Genomic DNA, 20,231 nt, shown 5'->3' with positions numbered 1-20,231 from the left:
CCCCCTCAACCTCTCTCTGGATGTGAAGGTGTTTCCACCACGGACACGAGCTGTCTCGACTAAAGAACTGCATTATTTAAAAGAAACATCAAAGTAATACACAATAACATTCAGATTTGGTTAAGGGATAATTTTTAAGATGTTTGTATTCACAGAACACAAAGTGTTAAACATTCCTGTTTTGTGTGTTTGTGAGCAAGAGGCAAACTTTAAATTAAACTCCTGCCTGTCTGTTTCCCTTATTCTTTCTCATTCTTACTTGTCACAAAACGTGGAAAATGTTTACTAGTGATACAACAGCAGCAAACACCTGTCTAGTCACACGGCGACATTTTCGTGGTGAGTTCTGGAACTTTCCTCGAATTCCGAGGACTAATTACGGAGAGTCAGTCCCACCAGTCTTCCCCACCCCGATGTACACTGTCTCCTAGTCAGCAACCTCCCCTCCCCTCCCTGTCAATCCTCCCACAATCGTGATCTTGGGGAGCAGCATGGCCGCCATGGTAGCACCGCATCTTTCAAAACATTTGCAGCTTCTTTGTTCTGTCTGGCGGAAGGCGGCTGGCGGATGACAAGCGTGACTGCGAGTTGCTACACCCTGGTTTTGTAGCTCAGTGGCAGCTTTGTTTAAACGCACTCAATCGCCGTTAAGGCCGGTAAACTGCCAGGTGTATTGAGATGCCGCTCGAGAAGAAGGCACGTATTCGCGCGACAGACAACGCTGAAGAACACACCGACCGCGCCAAAAAAAAGTTATTCCCCCCACCCTCTGCACCTCCACGCCCGTACATCCCATCCCCCACCCATACCCTCATTGGAAACAGGAATTAAGACCACAACACCGACCGTGTGTGCGAGCGATTTCGACTGACAAGCGATGCGGACGACAGATCCGTTAAGTTTGCGCCGACAAAACGCGACACTTGTCAGCGCACGGATGCGTGCTGACCACCCCACACCCACCCTTCCTTCCCATGCCAACAGATATGTCACCAACCACACAAACATGCGCCGATGTAACATCACCTCTGGTGTGACTACAGCATTTGCCTCCGTTTGACTTGTCGTCACACCTGTACAGGTGAGCGATGAGCAAGGTGCGTGGGGACCGGGGTCGAGGATGAGCCGGTGCAGATGATCAGACAGCAAAACAGACTTCTCACCACTTGAATTTAATTAATGATCGGTGATTATCCCTCCCACACCTACAACCTCTACCCCTCCGCATAGGTCACGGTGACGTTCGCCGACACGGAGCCTCGTTTTCAAAAGCGCTTGTTTAATAGCCGATACGTGTAGACTGTGCCATATGGCTGGCTGCACAGCTGAAGGTCAGGTCTGTCGAAATAAATGAATGGGGAAGAAAAGAAAGAAAGAATGAATGACTCTGTGAGACCTACAGATGTGCAGAGACAAGCTTGTGACATGCTGTGGTCAAGGTGTTGGCTGCGCGAGGTGTAACAAAGTTTAGAATCGCATCCACTGGGAGACAAGAGATTATCCACCGACACTCGGTGTCACCCACGACAAGACATTTCTTAACTCTCTTGTTGTTATTTGTGTGGAACACTAAGAAAACATCAAGGTGTAAAGCTACAACTTTCAACTTTGGGAAGGTAAGAGCCGCATGCAATGAGTTATTATTTTGTATTTATATAATATTATTATGTAATATGTCGACGATTTTAGTTTCTGGTGTTACAAGGAGTGAGTGAGACGAAGTAAAGAGAAATTACTCCTGCTATTTCAGTCAGAAAAACAGTCGAAAAAATATGATACTTTGGCTTTTAGTTTTCTCTTTTCATCCAGAAAACTTCTGTTTTTCAAATTTGAATTCAAACACTGACAGACTAAATTATTATTAAAGTAATACGCAGTCAAAATTTTTGATAGAAAATACAATCTTTTAGTTAATTTTCAGAATTTCCTGAAGCAGCAGCTAGATGAGATGGAATAGAAACCGCTAAATTTGCAACACCATTTATTTGTACAAGCTATTTTAATAATTAAATCCACAAAACACTTTTTTGTGAGTAACCGCCACGAAAAGTTTTCAAGTGAGTTTGTTTCCAAGTTAAGTTCGACTGGCGTTGACAGGTGAGCCAGCTTTGCATTCTTGGTTGTTTTTCAATCAAAGCAGGAAGCTGCTGGCCTCATTAATCTCTTCTCAGACTCTGACAGATGATGAGGGGTGCGTCACGAACTGCACAGTTAATACATCCCATCCGCACAGAAATCTGTTGAAGGGAGGATATTCCTTCTTTTAACGGCCATCTAGTGCCCGGGGCGCAGAGACTAGATTTAGTGATGTACTCCAACACCCCCAACTCCTCACTCCTACACTCTGGCCATCCCCTACCGCCCGGGAAAATCTCTGGTCTAGTTAAAAGGCCTGCCACTGATGAATTCATATCTGGTCCATTTTGTTGGTTTTTACCCAATTGATGATTTTTGAATCACGTGGTTTTAGCGATCATGGTTTGAACTCTCCTTACAGACGCTATGACAAAGAAGACTGGACATTTATACAACATCTGTCTGCAAATCAAAATGTTGTTTTTTTTTACCAGCTAATGTATCTTGCTTTATTTTAAATAATAGTATATTACCTACTGCAAAATCACTCGTAGTTTCTTTTTTTGTAGGAGATTTACTGAAAGTTTGTTTTTCTATCGCAAAGTCTGTGTTAAACGGCGATCGGCAATTGTTTCTCTGAGTTTTAAAAGTATTTTGCCCACCAGGTCAGTCTCCATTCCTCGGCCTGTTTTATGACATATAGTCGCCTGCCTATACTATGACATGACATATAGTCGCCTGCCTGTACTATGACATCATTTTAGTTGCCTGCTTGTACTATGGCATGAGTTTAGCTGCCTGCCTGTAATATGACATCACATAAGTTTCTGATTGTACTATGACACCAATTTAGTCGCCTGCTTGTACTATGACATGACTTAAGTCGCCTGCCTGCAATGTGACATTACATTAGTCGCCTGCTTGTACTTACATTTATATTATTTAGACGCCTGACTGTATTTACACTGACATCATTTTAGTCACCTGCTTGTACTATGACATGACTTTAGTCTCCTGTCTGTATGATGACATCATTTGTATACTATGACATCATTTTAGTCGCCTGCTTGTGTTATGACATCACATTAGTCGCCTGCCTGTACTATGACATGACTTTAGTCGCCTGTTTGTACCTACATTTACATTATTTAGTCGCCTGCCTGTAAAGTCCTTGGCTTCGAGAGCCAGAGAATGACACGTTGCCTAGTGTTCACGACTGTGCTCCCTTCAAAAGAAAGGGTTCAAGCACCTTTTCCTTTTTTGATTCGAGCTCCGGTTGCTGGTTCTTTGATTCAGAGACCAGCTTGACTAAAAGATAATAAATAATTTTCTTGTCTGGGCAAAATGCAAGTGTTTGCCAACAAACGTTTGTTTTCACAGCTCGGGTGAAAAATGGAGTCTTTTCGGACGTGGCAGTGATTGTGATTGTGGTGCTGGTTCTGATAATGTTTGATCCTGATACCCTCCAGACTTTCAGTCATTGGCTGGTTTCCTGGATGTCAATGTGGGCCGTACTCGAAAGTTCTGATTGACACACAGTCTACCTTTACCTAGCACTTGACCTGATGGATTCCATCCAACAGTTTATTACAATGTTCATCTTTATCTACTCCCTTCCCAAAACCGTGACCATCAGTTCAATCCTTCGAATTAGGGTGTGGACTATGCTCTTGTTTTCAGAAAAACCCTTCTTCAATCGTGCGATATAATTTGTTTGTGATGAACACAACTGTAACTAAACGTTCCGAAACTGTTTGAGACGAGTGTTCCTGTGGTCGGTGTAGTATCTCAGACTCTCGGGACTGTAGTAATGGACACGAAAATCCGGCAATGCTCGAGGTTGATGTACCTCCAGCCCATGGCTACGACCCCAGACAGCAAACTGAAGTAGTGGCTGTGTCCTAACCCCAGGTTTCGGACCTACCTTTATCTGCTGACCTCCAAGGTATGCTTGCAGTTAGAGAGTCCTGCATTGTTTCCGGTTCTTAGCAAAGTTTTCCCTGCCCCCACAAACGATCCACGCGTTCCTGTGTCGCCATGATGAAGGCAAAGGGTGTTCCGCAAAACACACAAAATGAAAGCTTGCAATATTGACATGAACATCGAAGGGAGAATAGAGCGATGCTAAAGTTGATAAGCTAGGCTGATTCGCTGGGTCACTGTCGGGGTAGCTGTCAACACCCGCTACATTTGTAACTTGAGCAGAAACATTAATAAAAACACGTTCCTAACGATCGTGACGTTTGTATCACGTGGTGCGCGACGTACCCGCTTTCAGCTTAGGAATGACGAGACGTCACAGCACTCGATTCGGGTGCGTGAATTTTATTTACTCCTGCCTCACCTGTTCTCAACACTTATGTTATATGACACGTGAGGGTGTAACATGTCTCGTGGTACTTCGGTGTCGATTTTAACAGCTGTATGAGAGACGTACATGTCGTGACCTCATTTCTGCTTGTTGTCTCAGAACGAGGGTACAGTGCTGCTTACGGGTGAGATGGGGTGGGGTGTATGAGTAATATCACCTTTTCTTCACTGCCTTTACCACCTAAATACTTCATCACGCGATAGACTCGGGGTTTCATTTTACTAACCACACACTTTGAACACCTCGCGCCACCTGTGCCGGTTGAAAACCAGTTCGTCACATGCGCAATTAAGTAGAGCATCATGCGCGAGAAACAAGCGTTCCCATTGGCTGGTTGACGACATTCCACTGACGAGTGCCTTAACTCTACCCGAGATCAGTTTCTTCCACGTTAATCCGTTGTGTAGAAACGTTGTTATGTCGGGCTTGAAATAATAGTCAACAACAACGAATTCGACATCTCGGAAACGTAGATTTGCGGAGACTAGAAGCAAGAAAAACAAGTGTAAAAATGTCATCAACAAAAGGAAATATTGGAGGAGGTGGAGGAGGTGGAGGAGGAGTGGGTTGAGGAGAAGGGAATATGGAGAGGGGGGGGGGGGGAAATCGTCATTGAGTCTTTTTTAGGCGGTTTTTTCGGAATGTCTTTCCCCTAATCCAGATTGTCAAGTGTTGTTGTTGTTGACGAGATCGGAACAAAAGCAAAAAAAAAAAAAATAAATAAATAAAAAACCCCAAAAACAAACAAAAACAAAACATCAAATATGTGTAGCACTGTGAACCTGTGGCGCTGTGGAACTGTGGGGCTGTGGCGGTGCTGGCGCCGACCTTTTGGGTAACGAGTTAACGAGTTGGTACAACATTGAGGTGGGCCGACACTGTTTGCGAACGGTTGCGTGATACGTCACGCCAGCCCCAGACCAAACACACGTCACGGAAGGCGAGGGGTGGAGTGGGATAGAAAGAGGACGGGGAGAGGGTCTGTGGTTACCCCGATCGCTCGCTGTGCTGCGTCACTCCTGGCGGCAGAAGTGGAGGTTGCCGAAGCTCTTGGTCGGAGTTCACTTCCCCGCTTGCTTCTCTTGCGACCAGGAGTCACACCCCAAGTGCAGCACCGGAAATACACACACAATGTAAGTACAAAAGCTGCTCGGATGATTTCCTCTGCACTGGCAGTTGGAAAATGATTTGAATTTCACAGTTGCGTCTGATGACGGTCGCGCGGACGACTGCACTAGGAACTGTGGCAGGTTAGGGAGGGCTTTGTACATCTTGATCGTTGCCGACGCCGCCTGTTGTCTCTTTACGGCTTGGTTTGATAACCCGCGGTTGCCATGGTAATCTGCACCATCATAACTGTCATTCGCGGCTTGCTGCTGACGCAGTTGTGAAAAGCACACTGCACGCTGCTTGTGTGTCTGAAGAAGGCAGATGTAGGGTGTTAGGGGTATGGTGGTGGTGGTGGTGGTGGTGGTGGTGGTGATGGTGATGGTGGTGGTGGAGGTGGTTGGGGTGATGGGTTGTTGGTTCAGCGCAGTACCTGCGCACTCATGACGCCATTACAGTTACATATTGTCGCGAACTTCGGGGTGAGGTCGGTGGTGGGTCGGTGGAGGGGAACAGGTTAGGATGGGGTGGTGGACACATCAGGTGAGAGATAGGAGAGTAGTTGGTTAATTTATTTTCTACCCTGTCACGGGAATTCGAGCCCCTAGATGACATGCTTTCAAACAGTTTTTTTATATATAGAAAATACACTAACAAACAGTTAAACGTGCTCGCTTGTGCACACACACACACACAGAGAAAGGGAATTGCGAGAAAGTAGTGAGAATGCCTGAAAAAATCGTGTGAGTAGCGGCATGCAGAATGGATATTGCTATATTTTCTACACAACACCTCGCCAGACTTTAAAAACGAGTTGTCTGTGGCATCCTCCCTAACCTGATTCGCACTCATCCTCCTGATCAGCTGGATATCTACGCGTAGTCCCCCTCCATCCTTACAGGCAGTCATCAACTTTTAAATGCTATTTTATAGCTTTTCTATCGCTTTTCTTTCTCCACTGTGTGTGTGTGTGTGTACGAGTGTGTGTGTGTGTGTGTCTCAATATGCAATCCGTTTCGACTTTGATGTAAGACATTCTTGTGGCACTGGCGGCTCGTTTTGCTATTCCAGTATCTAAGACTCACAAAATGTTGGATCTTTGTAACGGAATTACCTTTTCAGGTTAGCATCACTCATTTCAACATCCTAAAACGCTGTATTGTAAGATTAGAAAGTGGCTTATTGTATCAAACTAGGAAGCGACTTGTTTTGTTATGAGATTTAACATGTAAAAAAAGTCACGTGGCGTGGAAGAAGGAAAAACAGTTGATGTTCTCCAATCACAGTGCAGATCTCATTTAATTTCAGGTCACTGGCTGTCATATTTGTATGCAGAGTTTTATTGACATAGCGTCTGCTTCACCCGTCTCTTTTTGAGGCCAGCAAACTCCGTGCATCATGCCTGTCTTACATGGAGCGATCAAGTCGAATGAAAAGTGTTGGTCAAGAACTAGCTTTTGATCGCCTGCAACAAAGCTTTCAACCACTTTAACTCCACAGATTTCTATTATAACCTCTTCGCAAAGGCCGTAGCTAGTGATTACATCTGCTCTGGTCCTCTTTGGATGAAATCACATCGCAAGTTGGACTCATCTTTGTCACATCTTGGACTCAGTTGACTTTGTCGCACCGTCTGAGCCCGGCTTTACCGTCGCACTCGTGACTTCCCCCGACGGCGCGCTCGGCACACGGCAGGAGATGACAATCGTCAGCAATAATTAACCACTAAAACGTAAAGGTATTTTATGACAGTGAAAGGGCAATCGCTTATGGATGAGTGTTTTTCTTCTTTCATGAAATAAGATTCTTTCTCAATTTCCTTTCGCTTGACACTTTACCCTCTCTTTCTCTCCATTTTTTTCTCTTTTGCCACATTTGCATACATTGGCTAGGTGTTTATAAGTCTGTGTGCATTCTAACTGAAATAACTGAATGATATAGTGTGTTTATACACTGTAACTGACAAATTTTGAATTTAAGAAATTCTTTCTGTCGGTCTGTTTAGTGGGTGATGATGTCTGATGACTATCAAAGGGGAGCGCTGCAGCTTTTTTTCAGTGTCAGTGAAGACAACATTACTACATTTCTCCCATTAGTCATTCCTTGATTCTGATAAAACATAAGCCCACAGCTCATTCGTATGCGTGTAATAAAATAAAAGCTTCAGTTTTTTTAAGAAGTTAATCATGTACTCAGTGAACTGTAATGATAGGAATCAGGCTCTACCCTTTTTTTCAGCAGCTGCCTGATTGATGTCAAAAGAAGCTGCCCCCCCGTTACCATGGCGACACCTAGGTAAAGGACACCTGCTGTTCTTCGTTGACCATTCAGCCCACGCGTTGGCGACAAACGAAAATAAAAGAGAGAGGACCCATTCTAAAAAAATCTTTTCAGGAAAATCATCGACCAGATACTACAAGCGAAATTTCTAGAAACAGTTCTTGAAAGTCAGAACCTTGTTCTGCTGACACTCACTCGATCCCCTCTCTTGGCAGGGGAAAAGTCAAAACTGACATCTTCATCAAGTGTGATGGAAGCTTCCGACACAGTCCATGCAGTTGGAAGCCAACCAATGACACATTTCAGTAACAACACGACCACGAATGCCAGAGACTCTGGCGATCAGCAGTCAGGCCACCAGCCCAGTCCCCCCAAGAGATCCAAAGGAAAATCCAAGAACAGAAGGTCTGCCGAGACATCCGTCCAAGATGATCAACAGCCTGGCCCTCAGCTCAGTCCTCCCAAGAGGTCCAAAGGAAAATCCAAGAACAAAAGGTCTGCAGTGACAACCGTCCTAGACGCACAGCACTCCGCTGCAGAAGCACGCGGTCGTTCAGGAAAAAGTCAGCCGTCGTCGTTGCAGCTGGCCTCCAACAGATCGTCTCCTCATGATGTCAGCCAGCCAGACATTGTGTTGGTTGTGCATGCCAACGGTGTGACGGGAGGGGGTTCGTCGTGTCCGGCCTCCATGAATAAGGCGAAACGGTCTGGGCTTCAGCTGCACCGCAAGTCGCCGGCGGCGTCCTCCAAGAAGCGCTGGAGCACGGACGGGGAGTGCGTCCTGGGGTTGCCTCTGCCGCCGAGAGTGAAGAAGTGGCTCACGAGGGACCACAGCATCGAAGGCAAAGAGATTCGCAACATCCTCATCCTGGGAGCCTCCTTCCAACTTATGTTCACCGCCTACTTCGCCATACAGGTGAGCAGGGCTGTCCACAAGCACCGCGTTCTCTACATGCCCTCCGTTCTCCAGCTATACTCCCTTCTCCCTACAAACATGTTGCCCGGTGCAACCGCTTGCACAGTCACCGGACATGCGGCTGTCGCTGCTGCACTGCTCCACAACAGTTACTTTCTTTCGCACGGCCGTGCTGCAACTCTGTCAACTGCTTATTAAATTAAATCTTATATTAATTTCTGCCCTCAGAAAGATGGATGCTGTTTATCTTAAAGAACTTCTTAATTATCTCGGGGTTAGCTTTTGTGAGGGCAGTGCCTATCCCTTTCCAGTCGGGTACCTTCTCCACAAGTGTCTCAACTGGGGGAAGTAGGGTGGGTCACACGGGTACCGACCCCGCTAGTGAGCACCTGCAGGTTTGGACGCCGCTGCTCTAATCACTATGTTTATATCCCCCTTTGAGAAAAAGATGATTGCTTCTCCGTATCTTCGAAGAAAGCAATTACAAAACTCAAGTACGCGTTAGAACTGGGTTAGAAGTGTATCCCAGAAGCCTTGCTTATGTGTTTGTCCTGACAGGCATCACCAAACATTTGACTAAGACCAACAATTTAGGTCGAAACATTTCTACCTTTCCTGATTTGAATAGAGTCTTTGTTGCAATAACACTTTAATGGATGGTGTCAATAGGTAATGGCTATTTGCAATTTTCTTTCTCCTCTGTGTGAGTGTGTGTGAGAGAGAGAGAAAGAGATTGTGAGTGTGGGTTTGCATGTGTTTCTGTGTATAAGAGAGTGTGTGTGTGCGCGTGAGAGAGAGAGAGAGTGCTGGTGTTTTATATATATATATACACATTCAAAATAATCGTGTTCACATATTAAATAACATTATGAACAAACTTTAAACAACAACAATATACAAATAGTAAACAACATCGGACAGAAATACTAAACAAGTACGAAGGAAAATATTAAATACCAAAGTATTAACTATTGCACAGCATCATACGCGATATCAAATAACATCGTATGAAATACTAAATACAATCATCAAGAAGTCACAATATAAAAACAATAAATGATATCACAATGTAAATTTAAACGATATCGTTTGGAAAAATTAAAATACACAGTCCGCGATGTTGCGTACACACACACACCCTGTGTCACGCGCTGTCTGCGAATGTCTCCATCTTTGCCGTCTCATGGTTTGTGAAATGTGAGACTCTTCATACTTCAGACCCTGTCTATCATCGTGCTTTTTTTTGTGCTTTGTGTTCACATACTTTTCCTACACGACACGCTGTTTACCAAAACTCTTACTGGATTCTTTCTTAAAATCTGACAACAAGACGAAGTAGAAGTCGATACCAGATAGACAGACTCGACATCTTCATGTCCTGAGTGTAACGAGTCAATGCACACGTTTGCGGTAAAATGTCTCCAATTACAAAAAACTAAATAAAACTAGGAAAAAAGGTTTGATAATCTGATGTAACATTATTATTTTATAATTTTTACGACAAGGTTCATCATCATCATCCTCATCCTCATCATCCTTATCCTCATAATTCATCAATCATCATCCATCCATCAATCATCATCAATCATCATCATCATCCTCATCATCATCATCGCCGAGGATAGCCAGCCAAGTTACTTGTGCTTCTTTTTAGCTCATTCTACAGAGAAAAAAATGACTTGATAATCAGGACTGATTAACATATGGTTAAGTATGAACTCACGACACATTGTCTGCCGCAGACGCTTGAACAATCACTACGCACACATACTTATGCACAGGAGAGCATAGACAGGGAAGAGAGACAGAAATGTCAACAAAAAGCCTGTTCATCTTACATGCCATTTATGCTTGCACAAATACTCTATTCATGTTCGAATGAAAAGAGATTTTTTTTGTCCTACATTTCTGGGCTGAGTCAACTGTTTGGAGATCTCTGTCAAGGAAACAGTATTGAAGGCGGGCCTTTTCGGGTACACTTCCAACCCAGACCTAACGCCCACCCGAGTCCTGCAATTAGTTCTGACGATTGTATAATAGTTTGTGTACACCCTTTCTGAAGACCAACTCAGTTAATTAAGCCGTTAACCTTAACTTGTGTTAACCTGTGCCGCTGCTCCTACACATAAGCAAATGCTATAGGATCAACCTTCATTGATAGAATTCTCGTGAAGGTCGCCAGTCGCCCCTGTTCTGACATTTTCATCGTCCTGTCCTTTTTTCTATCTCTAATCATAAAAAAGAACCTACAGAGCAGTTTGCACGAGGAGGAGGCCCTGGGAGCCAGTGCACTGGGCTGCATGTATGGCATCTCCATCGTCTCCAGCCTCTTGGCACCTACACTCATCGGCCTCATCGGCGCCAAAGGTAGGTCACTTTTCACGACATGTTTCATTTACAAACCTTTATCATTTGCAAACTGTAAGTTTCTTATGATTTGCGGGTTGGTTGGCCGATTGTGACAAGGTATCACAAGGAGAGAGAGATAGAAATACGATGTCCAATGAAAGTACAAAGAACACTTTTATTAAAAGGAATAAAAAACTGCATTTGGAGTGAAGTCAATTTCTTTTGCTTATTTGGAGTTTAGTAATGACCAGATCAGACCATTCCATGTCTGTTTTGTTTTTCTTCAATCCACAGTCATCGAGTTGGAGGCCGTTAGGTTACAAAAATAAAATGTTCAGACGAAACGATAACTCTTGTCACCATATCTCTTCGAAATGGATTTTATTTGTCGAACCTTCTTTGTGCAGGTTGTTTAGTGGTGGCATGGATCTGCTACATGCTATACACCCTGTCGCAGTTCCATCCGACCTGGGGGACACTAGTTCCTGCGTCTGTCCTGCTCGGGGTGTTTGTCGGGCCCCTCTGGACAGCGCAAGGTAAACGGCCTTGAGGGCTTGTCACGTGACAGTTTCGCAGTGTGTGCATCCTCAAGCCACTCTCCAAACACATCCTAGACATCTTCCTTATTTGTTGAACCTCATATGACATTAGTCAGTCCTACATTATACAGCAGGGAAAAGAATCACCATGTGACGATTGCTTGTTTGGTGTTTCCAGTTTTAATAACAATAAAAACAGGAAATATTTATATAAGCGCACAAAATGCTTCTTTGATGAAGTAGTTCATGGCATTTACAAAACCCACCCACCCCATTCATTAGACCCACACAGCTAATCAGTTTTTACATTTAACGCGCGAACACACACAAACAAAATGAAAACACCTTAACTCTTAATTTGCGAGAATTAGCCGCTGTCACCATATGACTGTTAGCACAAATGGAAAACCCATGCACGCTACCCTTTTTCAGAAATTCTTTTTCTTTTTTCAAAAAGATGTTAACGGCTACGCAACTTCCTTTTCCTGGAACAAAATCCAAACTGCGATCTGTCAGAAACAAAGTTTATACTGGACAACCGCCTATTCTTGAAGACAAAGGCTTAATGTTGTACTCGTCACTAACAACACGCAAAAATTAGTGAAAGGAAAAAAACTATTCGCCTAAGTCTTCGCCAAATAATCCTTTAAAATCCTGCTTTGAAGTTAAAAAAAAGAATGTTTTATTGTGTTCACCATCACACATAATAAGCGTCGTATTAGAGATAAGGACATTTCCACAAACTAAGACAATGGTTGAAAGCTTAGTCTCTCTTCAACTGTCATGTTACATAACTTTGTTAGAAACATTTGCAGTGATGGTTCTTTAATTGAGATCTTGAAAATTCCAATCATGTAGACACGGTGGTGCATTTAAAAAAAAATGATAGTATTTTAATGTGCTCGTCGTAGTCATCGCTAACATCATCAATAAATTCAGAAAAATAAAAGTGCGATACCTAGAATATAAAATCACTTGTCAGTTAAAAAAAAAAATAGTTTACGTCAATGATTTTTGTTTTTAAAAGACGTGAAATACTATTTCCAAACTGTTTAGGAGTAAGTTACTTGCTCACAAGTGTAGAAATGTAAGCTGGCGACCGTAGGTGTTTGGTGTAAATTATCTCTCGTCTGTCAGGTACTACAGGTACTGTGTGTTTGGCAGGTCTCTACGTGTCTGCCTGCGGCTTCTCCTTCTCCAAGCGCTCCCCCCACTCACCCTACGTCATCCTGTCACGTTTCAACGGCCTCTTCTTCACGTTGTACGAGACTACACAGATCGTCGGCAACCTCGTCTCCTCCCTCGTCCTGCAAGACGGCGTCAGCAACAAGTCGGAGGCCATCGTCTTCAAGTAGGTTCCGTGGCGCCCTGGCTGACCCCATCTGTCCCACCCTCCTCTCATGACCCCACATATCGTCTTTTCCCTTACCACTTAAAGCACCCTCTACACCTGTCCTCTCTAGGGGAGGCAATACAACTATAGGAGAGGCAATGCAAAATAGCCAAGCACCGCTGAGTCTGTCCAGGTTCACGTCTTCCCCAATTTCTGGCGTCTATATTTTTGCTCACATGCATGACATTGTTTTTACCTTTATCAATTTTCTTTGAAGTTATCCAGTGAACCCTTAGACCTTGCCAGAGATCCACCAAACGGAGATAAAAAAAATCAATACTTTCCTGTCTGGTCCTTTCCTCATCTGGTACACACATCCTTAATCTATAAAAGCTTTAGGAGCACGCGCGGAAGGAAATGGAGGCATTTGTGTAAAAAAATGATTGAATTAAAACTCATGTTCCTCGCACTCTAAACCCTTGAAACCCATTTCAGAAGGATGGCACCTTTCCCCCACTAAATGCTCACTTGCCTTGAAGGTAGTATCATAAATGTACCCGGATGGTTACATTGGCTTAGTGACGTCACCATAGAAACTGCGAAAATAGGTTGCAAACCTGTTAGTGCATTTATTCTCTAATGTCCTGCAGATTTTGCGGACCGGACGACTGTCCAGGAACAGAAAACGTTACAGACATCGAAGAACCGGATGTCTGGGTGCTGAACACTCTCCTGGCCATCTACATGGGACTTCAGGTAAAAATCATTTACTACACCCTGATTTATTACACATTATTCTCAAGTGTATGGGTGTAGAAAAACGTTCCTAATCCACAAAACATCAAACTCCAGTATTCTATTGAACTTGCTTTGGAATGACTCGTAGACCTTGTTACATTTCTGTAATTTAGTGAAATGAGTGTTGCAACTCTTCTGTGGTTTATAAACTAGGTGATCGGTGTGGTGCTGACTGTTTTCATGGTGACTCCGCTGCCCAAGAGCGAATGGGTGGCTAAAGTCAGCATCCGCGACACAGCGACATCTTGGCTGACCACCCTGATCGGGACGGAGATGTTATTTTTGGTGCCTTTCATGATCTTCCAGTCCCTGCAGCAAGGCTTACTGCTCAGCGAGTACACTAAGGTAAGGACAGAGGCACTCCCCGCGTTGTGATAAAAACAAAGAAGCAAAACAACACATTCCTTAAAAATAAAATAAAAAATGCCCCCCCACCCACTAAAAAAATACTGATAAAAACCTGGAAAGTATATGAATAATGATTTTGATTAAAAATTTAAAATTGTATCCTTTTTGTTTGCTTCCTGATTCCTCTTTGTGTCTTCTACTTTCGTCTTTTATTACTTCTCTGCATTGTTGTTATTCCTTCCATTCTTTGTATGTTGTCCATGTCTCCTACTTAAGGGCTGAGAGCATGCTCCTTTGTGAGCGCGATTATGCGCTGAATAAATCACGTTTGTTATTATTATTGAAGAAGGACTACTCCACCATTTCCTGACAGCTCATCTGTGCCATTTTCTGTCCAATTTTCTAATTTCGAGATATAAGAAATGATTGTTAAATTCGATTGATCGATTTACGTTTTTCGTGCAGGCTTATATCAGCTGTCCCATCGGGATCCACATGGTGGGTTTCGTCATGGCGACATACGGAGCAGTGACAGCCACCTTCGTCTTCATCTTCAGCCGCTTGGCCCGCTTGACAGGTCGCCTGCCCCTCTTCCTGCTGGCCGCCGCCATTAACCTGGTGGTGCTCATAGTCCTCTTCAGCTGGACCCCAGACAGCTCCATGGAGACAATCATTTTTCTCATACCTCTCTTGTGGGGCGTAGCTGAAGGGATCTGGCAAACCCAGACCAGCTGTGAGTACCATGGCGGAAGGTCGCATTTATCTCACACAGCGAGCGTGAAGTTTTAGATGCTTAGAGTATCATCACACCCTCCTTCGCCCCCTTTGATGTCACACGTTGTTCAGGAAGAGAAAAATTAAACATACAAAAAAATTAGATACTTTTAGGGAAGGCATTTAGTTCAGAGTAAGGATCAAACATATTTCAACGGTCCTTCTTCTACTCACGGTAATAGACTAAATGTGTGGGTGGTGCGTGCTTGCATACATGGTGCATGTGAATGATTGTTTGTCCATAAGTGCATGAATGAATAAAATATGCCTAAAACCTGTGTTATTGTTGTCGCACCTCATACTTGATCCATACTTCGCAGCTATGATTGCCGTGGTCTTCGCTAACCGGAAGGAACCCGCCTTTGCCATCTACCAGGCATGCCGCGCGGTGGGCTACACCCTCACCTTCTCTTACCACGGCCATCTCTGTGTCTCCACAAAAATCGCCACCGCCTTAGCCTTCCTTGTGCTCGGGATCCTGCTGTACCTCGGGGTAGAATTCCGCTTCAGATTCCGGCAGACCATCAGGGGCCATCATTCTCATCAAGGTCCCAAAAAAGCAGAGATTTCGTGCCTTTCTGGCCGAGAGGGAAATGCTGGTAAGGACAAAAGTGACGGTTGTGCAGCCAGAGAAGGGAAGTTTTCTGGTGGTCAGCAAAACGATCAGATGCAAACCGGAAGCTTGTCGATTATACAAAGACAGGAGAGCGGGTCCACGAAGCAGCCAGCGGGTCAGGATGGTGCAGACAGCAGCTGTTCTCCAACTGCGCAGACAGTGTTCTCGAAGGGAGATGCCTACAGACTTGGGGAGGAGAAGCGCGAGTTGCCCAGAAGTAACAGCGCGCGGCTCGAGGGCGAGTCGGATCGCCTTCCCAGCGCCATGGCCAGGCACAAGCCGAGTGTCTCGCGCTACGCCCGTTCCATGAGCCTCGAGCGCCCCGCAGCCAAGGCCGGCAAAGAGGGCGAGGGGTCAAAAGTGACCTCCCGGTGCCACAGCGTGCAGGAGATCTACGTGCTGGAGGAGATGGAAATGAAAGCCGAGTGGGAAGCAGACAACTACAGAAGCCACAAGGAGCGAAAAATGAAGGATGAAGTATACGTTTACTGACAGTGAACGCTGTTCATTAATGATGCGAATGACCGCAAGAAGTGTTTTAATATTAAAACAGCTTCTTTAGTCTTTTAGTCTTTAGCTCTTGACCAGCAAGGTCTTGAAACACTGCGTCCTAGACCTGCTTTGGTCGATGATGATGTACTGTGTAGAATTATCGGTAACAAAGTTCGATGGATCACCTGCCCGAGGTTTAGTGTGAATCAAGTAGCATGGACCCCTGAAAATCAGGAATAACATGTCTGTAGCTCTGGCAATTCGTGGGTAAAGTTCAAGGTATCCGTGGTAACCATAAACAGTAAGCTGTATAGCTCTGGTAACCACAGATAGTGTATCCTGCTCATGTGCTATGGCCTGATGGTTATTTTAAACACAATACATCATAATGATGTACAGTATACTATGTATATCAATGGCGTAATTTTCATTTGTAGTGATGCTGGAAATGTTGGACAATCCGCTGATTACAGCTCAAAGTTTGTATAAGCAATCAGCGGGAACAGACATGAAATGGTGTGAATAGTAGGTGAAAATGTGAATGTGAAGAAAAAAACAATCCTGAGTATACACACCATCCCTGTAACAGCCTGAAGTCTGTGATATGTGTCTTCACGTTTAGAGACGCAACTGTATTAAGGAATGCTAATGACAGTTAAAACTGTTCATATATGGTGCTAATGACACTAATAATTGTGTATATAAATTATGACTTCTTGAGTTCCTGCTTCCTCAAGCTGAGTGTTACACCCTAGTCAGGGATCAATGTATGATGGACCAGCTCCTGTTTAGAAGATATTGCAGAACAATTTTTAGGCTGATATTAATAGTCCTGGCATAAATACAAATCACAAAATGAAGACTCATTATTAAGCATAATGTCTTAATCACTTTAAGTTAATCTAATTTAGGCTTAAGTATTTGTCTGATCTTAATATCCTCTGAGGCCCTATCTTTGTAAAAATTTCACATAAAACAAAATTTTTTACAAAAATTGATGATTGACAGCTGCAAGGATGCTAACTCGACACAGACGCTTACTAAACAACTAAAGGGTCAATAACTAAACACACAGATACTTTATTCATGAGCATAAAATATATTTTCGATTTGAAGAAAGAAATTTCAAGAAAAGATGGTTTCTCGGAAACTTCTGATATCAGAGGAGCTAGAGAAAACAAGACATTGTTCTGCACCAAGTGCTTATATGTATGTTTGTTGATTTCTTGCTAATTCCTGATCAGGTGCATGATACCAAGTGCAAAACAAAAAGTAAAAATAGCTTCTTTGGTGTTAAATCAGAGTCGGGTGGAGTCAGTATCCCAAGATATCTATATCTGGAAAAATCTGTTCATGAACTGTAAAGTAGTAGTCAATGGTGGTCCAGTCTATTGCAATGCATCTGATAAGAGATAAGCACGTGGTGTCTCGTGCGACATTTGGCATTCTTTTATGAAATAATCCGGTCTAGGAGCAAACTACAAACCTGTATTTTCAGCCTGTCGTTTCTGTGTGCACTGTATTATCACAGGCTAGTGTTAGGCATCATAAAAGGTAGAAGGGGCAAAATAGGGTACAGGAAAGTGGGGTGGGTAAAAGTGGGGAGCACTTAGAATAGCAGCGTTGGTCCAAGGTTACAAGCATCAAGGCAAGTGACAGTGTCCAGTGCCGGTCACCGAATATACAGACCGCCCGAATGCGGGTAGTCAGATAGAATTACTATGTCCTTGTTAGAAATTAGGGCTCTAGCGGTAGATTTATTTAAATCGAAGCGAGAACGGGTGTTGTTTATTGAGAGCTGCCCTGTTCCTCCTTTCCTCTGTCACCCTTTGACACTCTTTCTCGAACGGTCAGCACGCAGCTCCGTGGTAGTGGGGCAAGTGGCACCCGGTCGTGGTAAACGAGAGAGTCAACTGAAACCTTAAGGAAGCCGACATCAAACAGACGACAGAGTGGTCGCAGCTGTACTTTACGTGAGTCGTGAGCTTATCGTGCAGGGGGCAGCACAGGTCGTATGAGCCGTCTCACGTGAGTCATAAGATGGCAGCCCCACTGCAATTTTGCACGAAGAAGAACCGCCCTGCTGAGGCTATTATCCATTGTCTTTTTTTGTATTCAGAAGAAACAAAACATTGTGTAAATCAACAGGACTGCCTGTGAGGAAGCCAGGAAGCTTGCAAAGCGCGTGACAACTGTGAGTCAGTAGGATGAAGATGTGCTGCGCGTGTATTGGTACACGAGTTAATGGCAAAAGAATTTTTATTTTCTTAAGAGGAAGAATCCATGGAGCAATTTGCGTTGAACAAAACTGGGATTATTTCGAAAATTATGCAAATTTGTAAAATTCTTTGCAATTAAAACAATGCAAACTTGATGATTTTTGTTTAGTTCACCTTCCCTCTTAGTTGCAAAATAAATGCGTTGTGACTGCTACTCGAATCTGGCTGTGAAACTGACAAGAGCCTGGGTGTAAGATTGACTGACAAGAGCCTGGGTGTCAAACTGACTTACTAGCACCTGGATGTCAAACTGACTAGAGCCTGGATGTCAAACTGACTTACTAGCACCTGGATGTCAAACTGACTAGAGCCTGGGTGTCAAACTGACTGACTAGAGCTTGGGGGTCAAACTGACTAGAGCCTGGATGTCAAACTGACTTACTAGCACCTGGATGTCAAACTGACTAGAGCCTGGGTGTCAAACTGACTGACTAGAGCTTGGGGGTCAAACTGACTAGAGCCTGGATGTCAAACTGACTGACTAGAGCTTGGGTGTCAAACTGACTAGAGCCTGGGTGTCAAACTGACTGACTAGAGCCTGGATGTCAAACTGATTGACTAGAGCTTGGGTGTCAAACTGACTAGAGCCTGGATGTCAAACTGACTTACTAGCACCTGGATGTCAAACTGACTGACTAGAGCCTGGATGTCAAACTGACTGACTAGAGCTTGGGGGTCAAACTGACTAGAGCCTGGATGTCAAACTGACTTACTAGCACCTGGATGTCAAACTGACTGACTAGAGCCTGGATGTCAAACTGATTGACTAGAGCTTGGGTGTCAAACTGACTAGAGCCTGGATGTCAAACTGACTTACTAGCACCTGGATGTCAAACTGACTGACTAGAGCCTGGATGTCAAACTGACTGACTAGAGCTTGGGGGTCAAACTGACTAGAGCCTGGATGTCAAACTGACTTACTAGCACCTGGATGTCAAACTGACTGACTAGAGCCTGGATGTCAAACTGACTTACTAGCACCTGGATGTCAAACTGACTGACTAGAGCCTGGGTGTCAAACTGATTAGAGCCTGGGTGTCAAACTGTCTAGAGCCTGGGTGTCAAACTGACTGACTAGAGCCTGGATGTCAAACTGATTGACTAGAGCTTGGGTGTCAAACTGACTAGAGCCTGGATGTCAAACTGACTTACTAGCACCTGGATGTCAAACTGACTGACTAGAGCCTGGATGTCAAACTGACTGACTAGAGCTTGGGGGTCAAACTGACTAGAGCCTGGATGTCAAACTGACTTACTAGCACCTGGATGTCAAACTGACTGACTAGAGCCTGGATGTCAAACTGACTGACTAGAGCTTGGGGGTCAAACTGACTAGAGCCTGGATGTCAAACTGACTTACTAGCACCTGGATGTCAAACTGACTGACTAGAGCCTGGGTGTCAAACTGATTAGAGCCTGGGTGTCAAACTGACTGACTAGAGTGTGGCTGTCAGCTCCTTACTCGACTAAAATTCTCAACACACTGATGGTACACTGCTTCTTTATACAACTGTCTGATAACCGTGCAGTGATCAACCCATATTCACTGATTTTAGTTGTTTTACACGACGAAGTTCTATAGCACTTTGCGAGAGAGAGAAGGAGAGAGAAATAAAGTTCTAGACGCGCGAGAACGAGTGAAACTCACGGAAACCTCGAATAACCTATGGCAGTGGTTCTTAACCGGGGTTCGATCGAACCCTAGGGGTTCGGGGAGTCGGTCTCAGGGGTCGGGCGGAGCCTCCGCCACGGAGGTCGACACACCCGCAATTCGTGATGACACTAAAGAAGGGTTCGGTGAATGTGCATATGAAACTTGTGGGTTCGGTACCTCAAAAAAGGTTAAGAACCACTGACCTATGGTGTGGTGTACAAAAAATAGGTCGCCGAGAACTTCGGAACTGCGGCGACCTGCTAGTGCAGGGGCTACAAATCCATTTTTCCACATTAAGA

At 44.2% G+C, this 20,231-nt stretch overlaps 1 protein-coding gene and 1 long non-coding RNA gene across 11 annotated transcripts in view; one reads left to right on the top strand and one right to left on the bottom strand.

The window, feature by feature from the left end:
• The window catches only part of LOC112561907, a 41,190-nt gene that overhangs the window by 12,731 nt on the left and 8,228 nt on the right, over positions 1-20,231 (bottom strand). The gene's annotated exons all lie outside the window — the stretch shown is intronic.
• Positions 1,002-18,373, top strand: LOC112561886 (protein unc-93 homolog A-like). 8 transcript variants are annotated; one of them, XM_025234720.1, is made up of 11 exons: positions 1,002-1,616; positions 6,863-7,292; positions 7,560-7,613; positions 7,796-8,750; positions 10,994-11,117; positions 11,507-11,635; positions 12,803-12,989; positions 13,622-13,727; positions 13,923-14,114; positions 14,583-14,850; positions 15,212-18,373. In XM_025234720.1, exons 4-11 carry the CDS (start codon positions 8,085-8,087, stop codon positions 15,997-15,999), a joined length of 2,460 nt encoding a protein of 819 aa, XP_025090505.1. In that variant the 5' UTR covers positions 1,002-1,616; positions 6,863-7,292; positions 7,560-7,613; positions 7,796-8,084; the 3' UTR covers positions 16,000-18,373. The 8 variants fall into 8 exon arrangements, with proteins under 8 accessions (XP_025090505.1, XP_025090504.1, XP_025090502.1 ...); XM_025234719.1 differs by lacking the exon at positions 7,560-7,613; XM_025234717.1 differs by lacking the exon at positions 7,560-7,613 and having other exon boundaries at positions 7,793-8,750.

Source organism: Pomacea canaliculata, linkage group LG4, assembly GCF_003073045.1.
Source record: "Pomacea canaliculata isolate SZHN2017 linkage group LG4, ASM307304v1, whole genome shotgun sequence".
Lineage (NCBI taxonomy): Eukaryota > Metazoa > Mollusca > Gastropoda > Architaenioglossa > Ampullariidae > Pomacea > Pomacea canaliculata.
The sequence above is the reverse complement of the archived record's forward strand: the minus strand, read 5'-3'. Positions and strand labels throughout refer to the sequence as shown.

Coding starts and splice junctions, on each gene's coding strand:
- LOC112561886 (XM_025234722.1), top strand. CDS start 8,085: ATGGAAGCTTCCGACACAGTCCATGCAGTTGGAAGCCAACCAATGACA. Junction 11,636..12,802: donor GCCCCTCTGGACAGCGCAAG/GTAAACGGCCTT, acceptor TGTGTTTGGCAG/GTCTCTACGTGTCTGCCTGC. Junction 13,728..13,922: donor CCATCTACATGGGACTTCAG/GTAAAAATCATT, acceptor TTTATAAACTAG/GTGATCGGTGTGGTGCTGAC.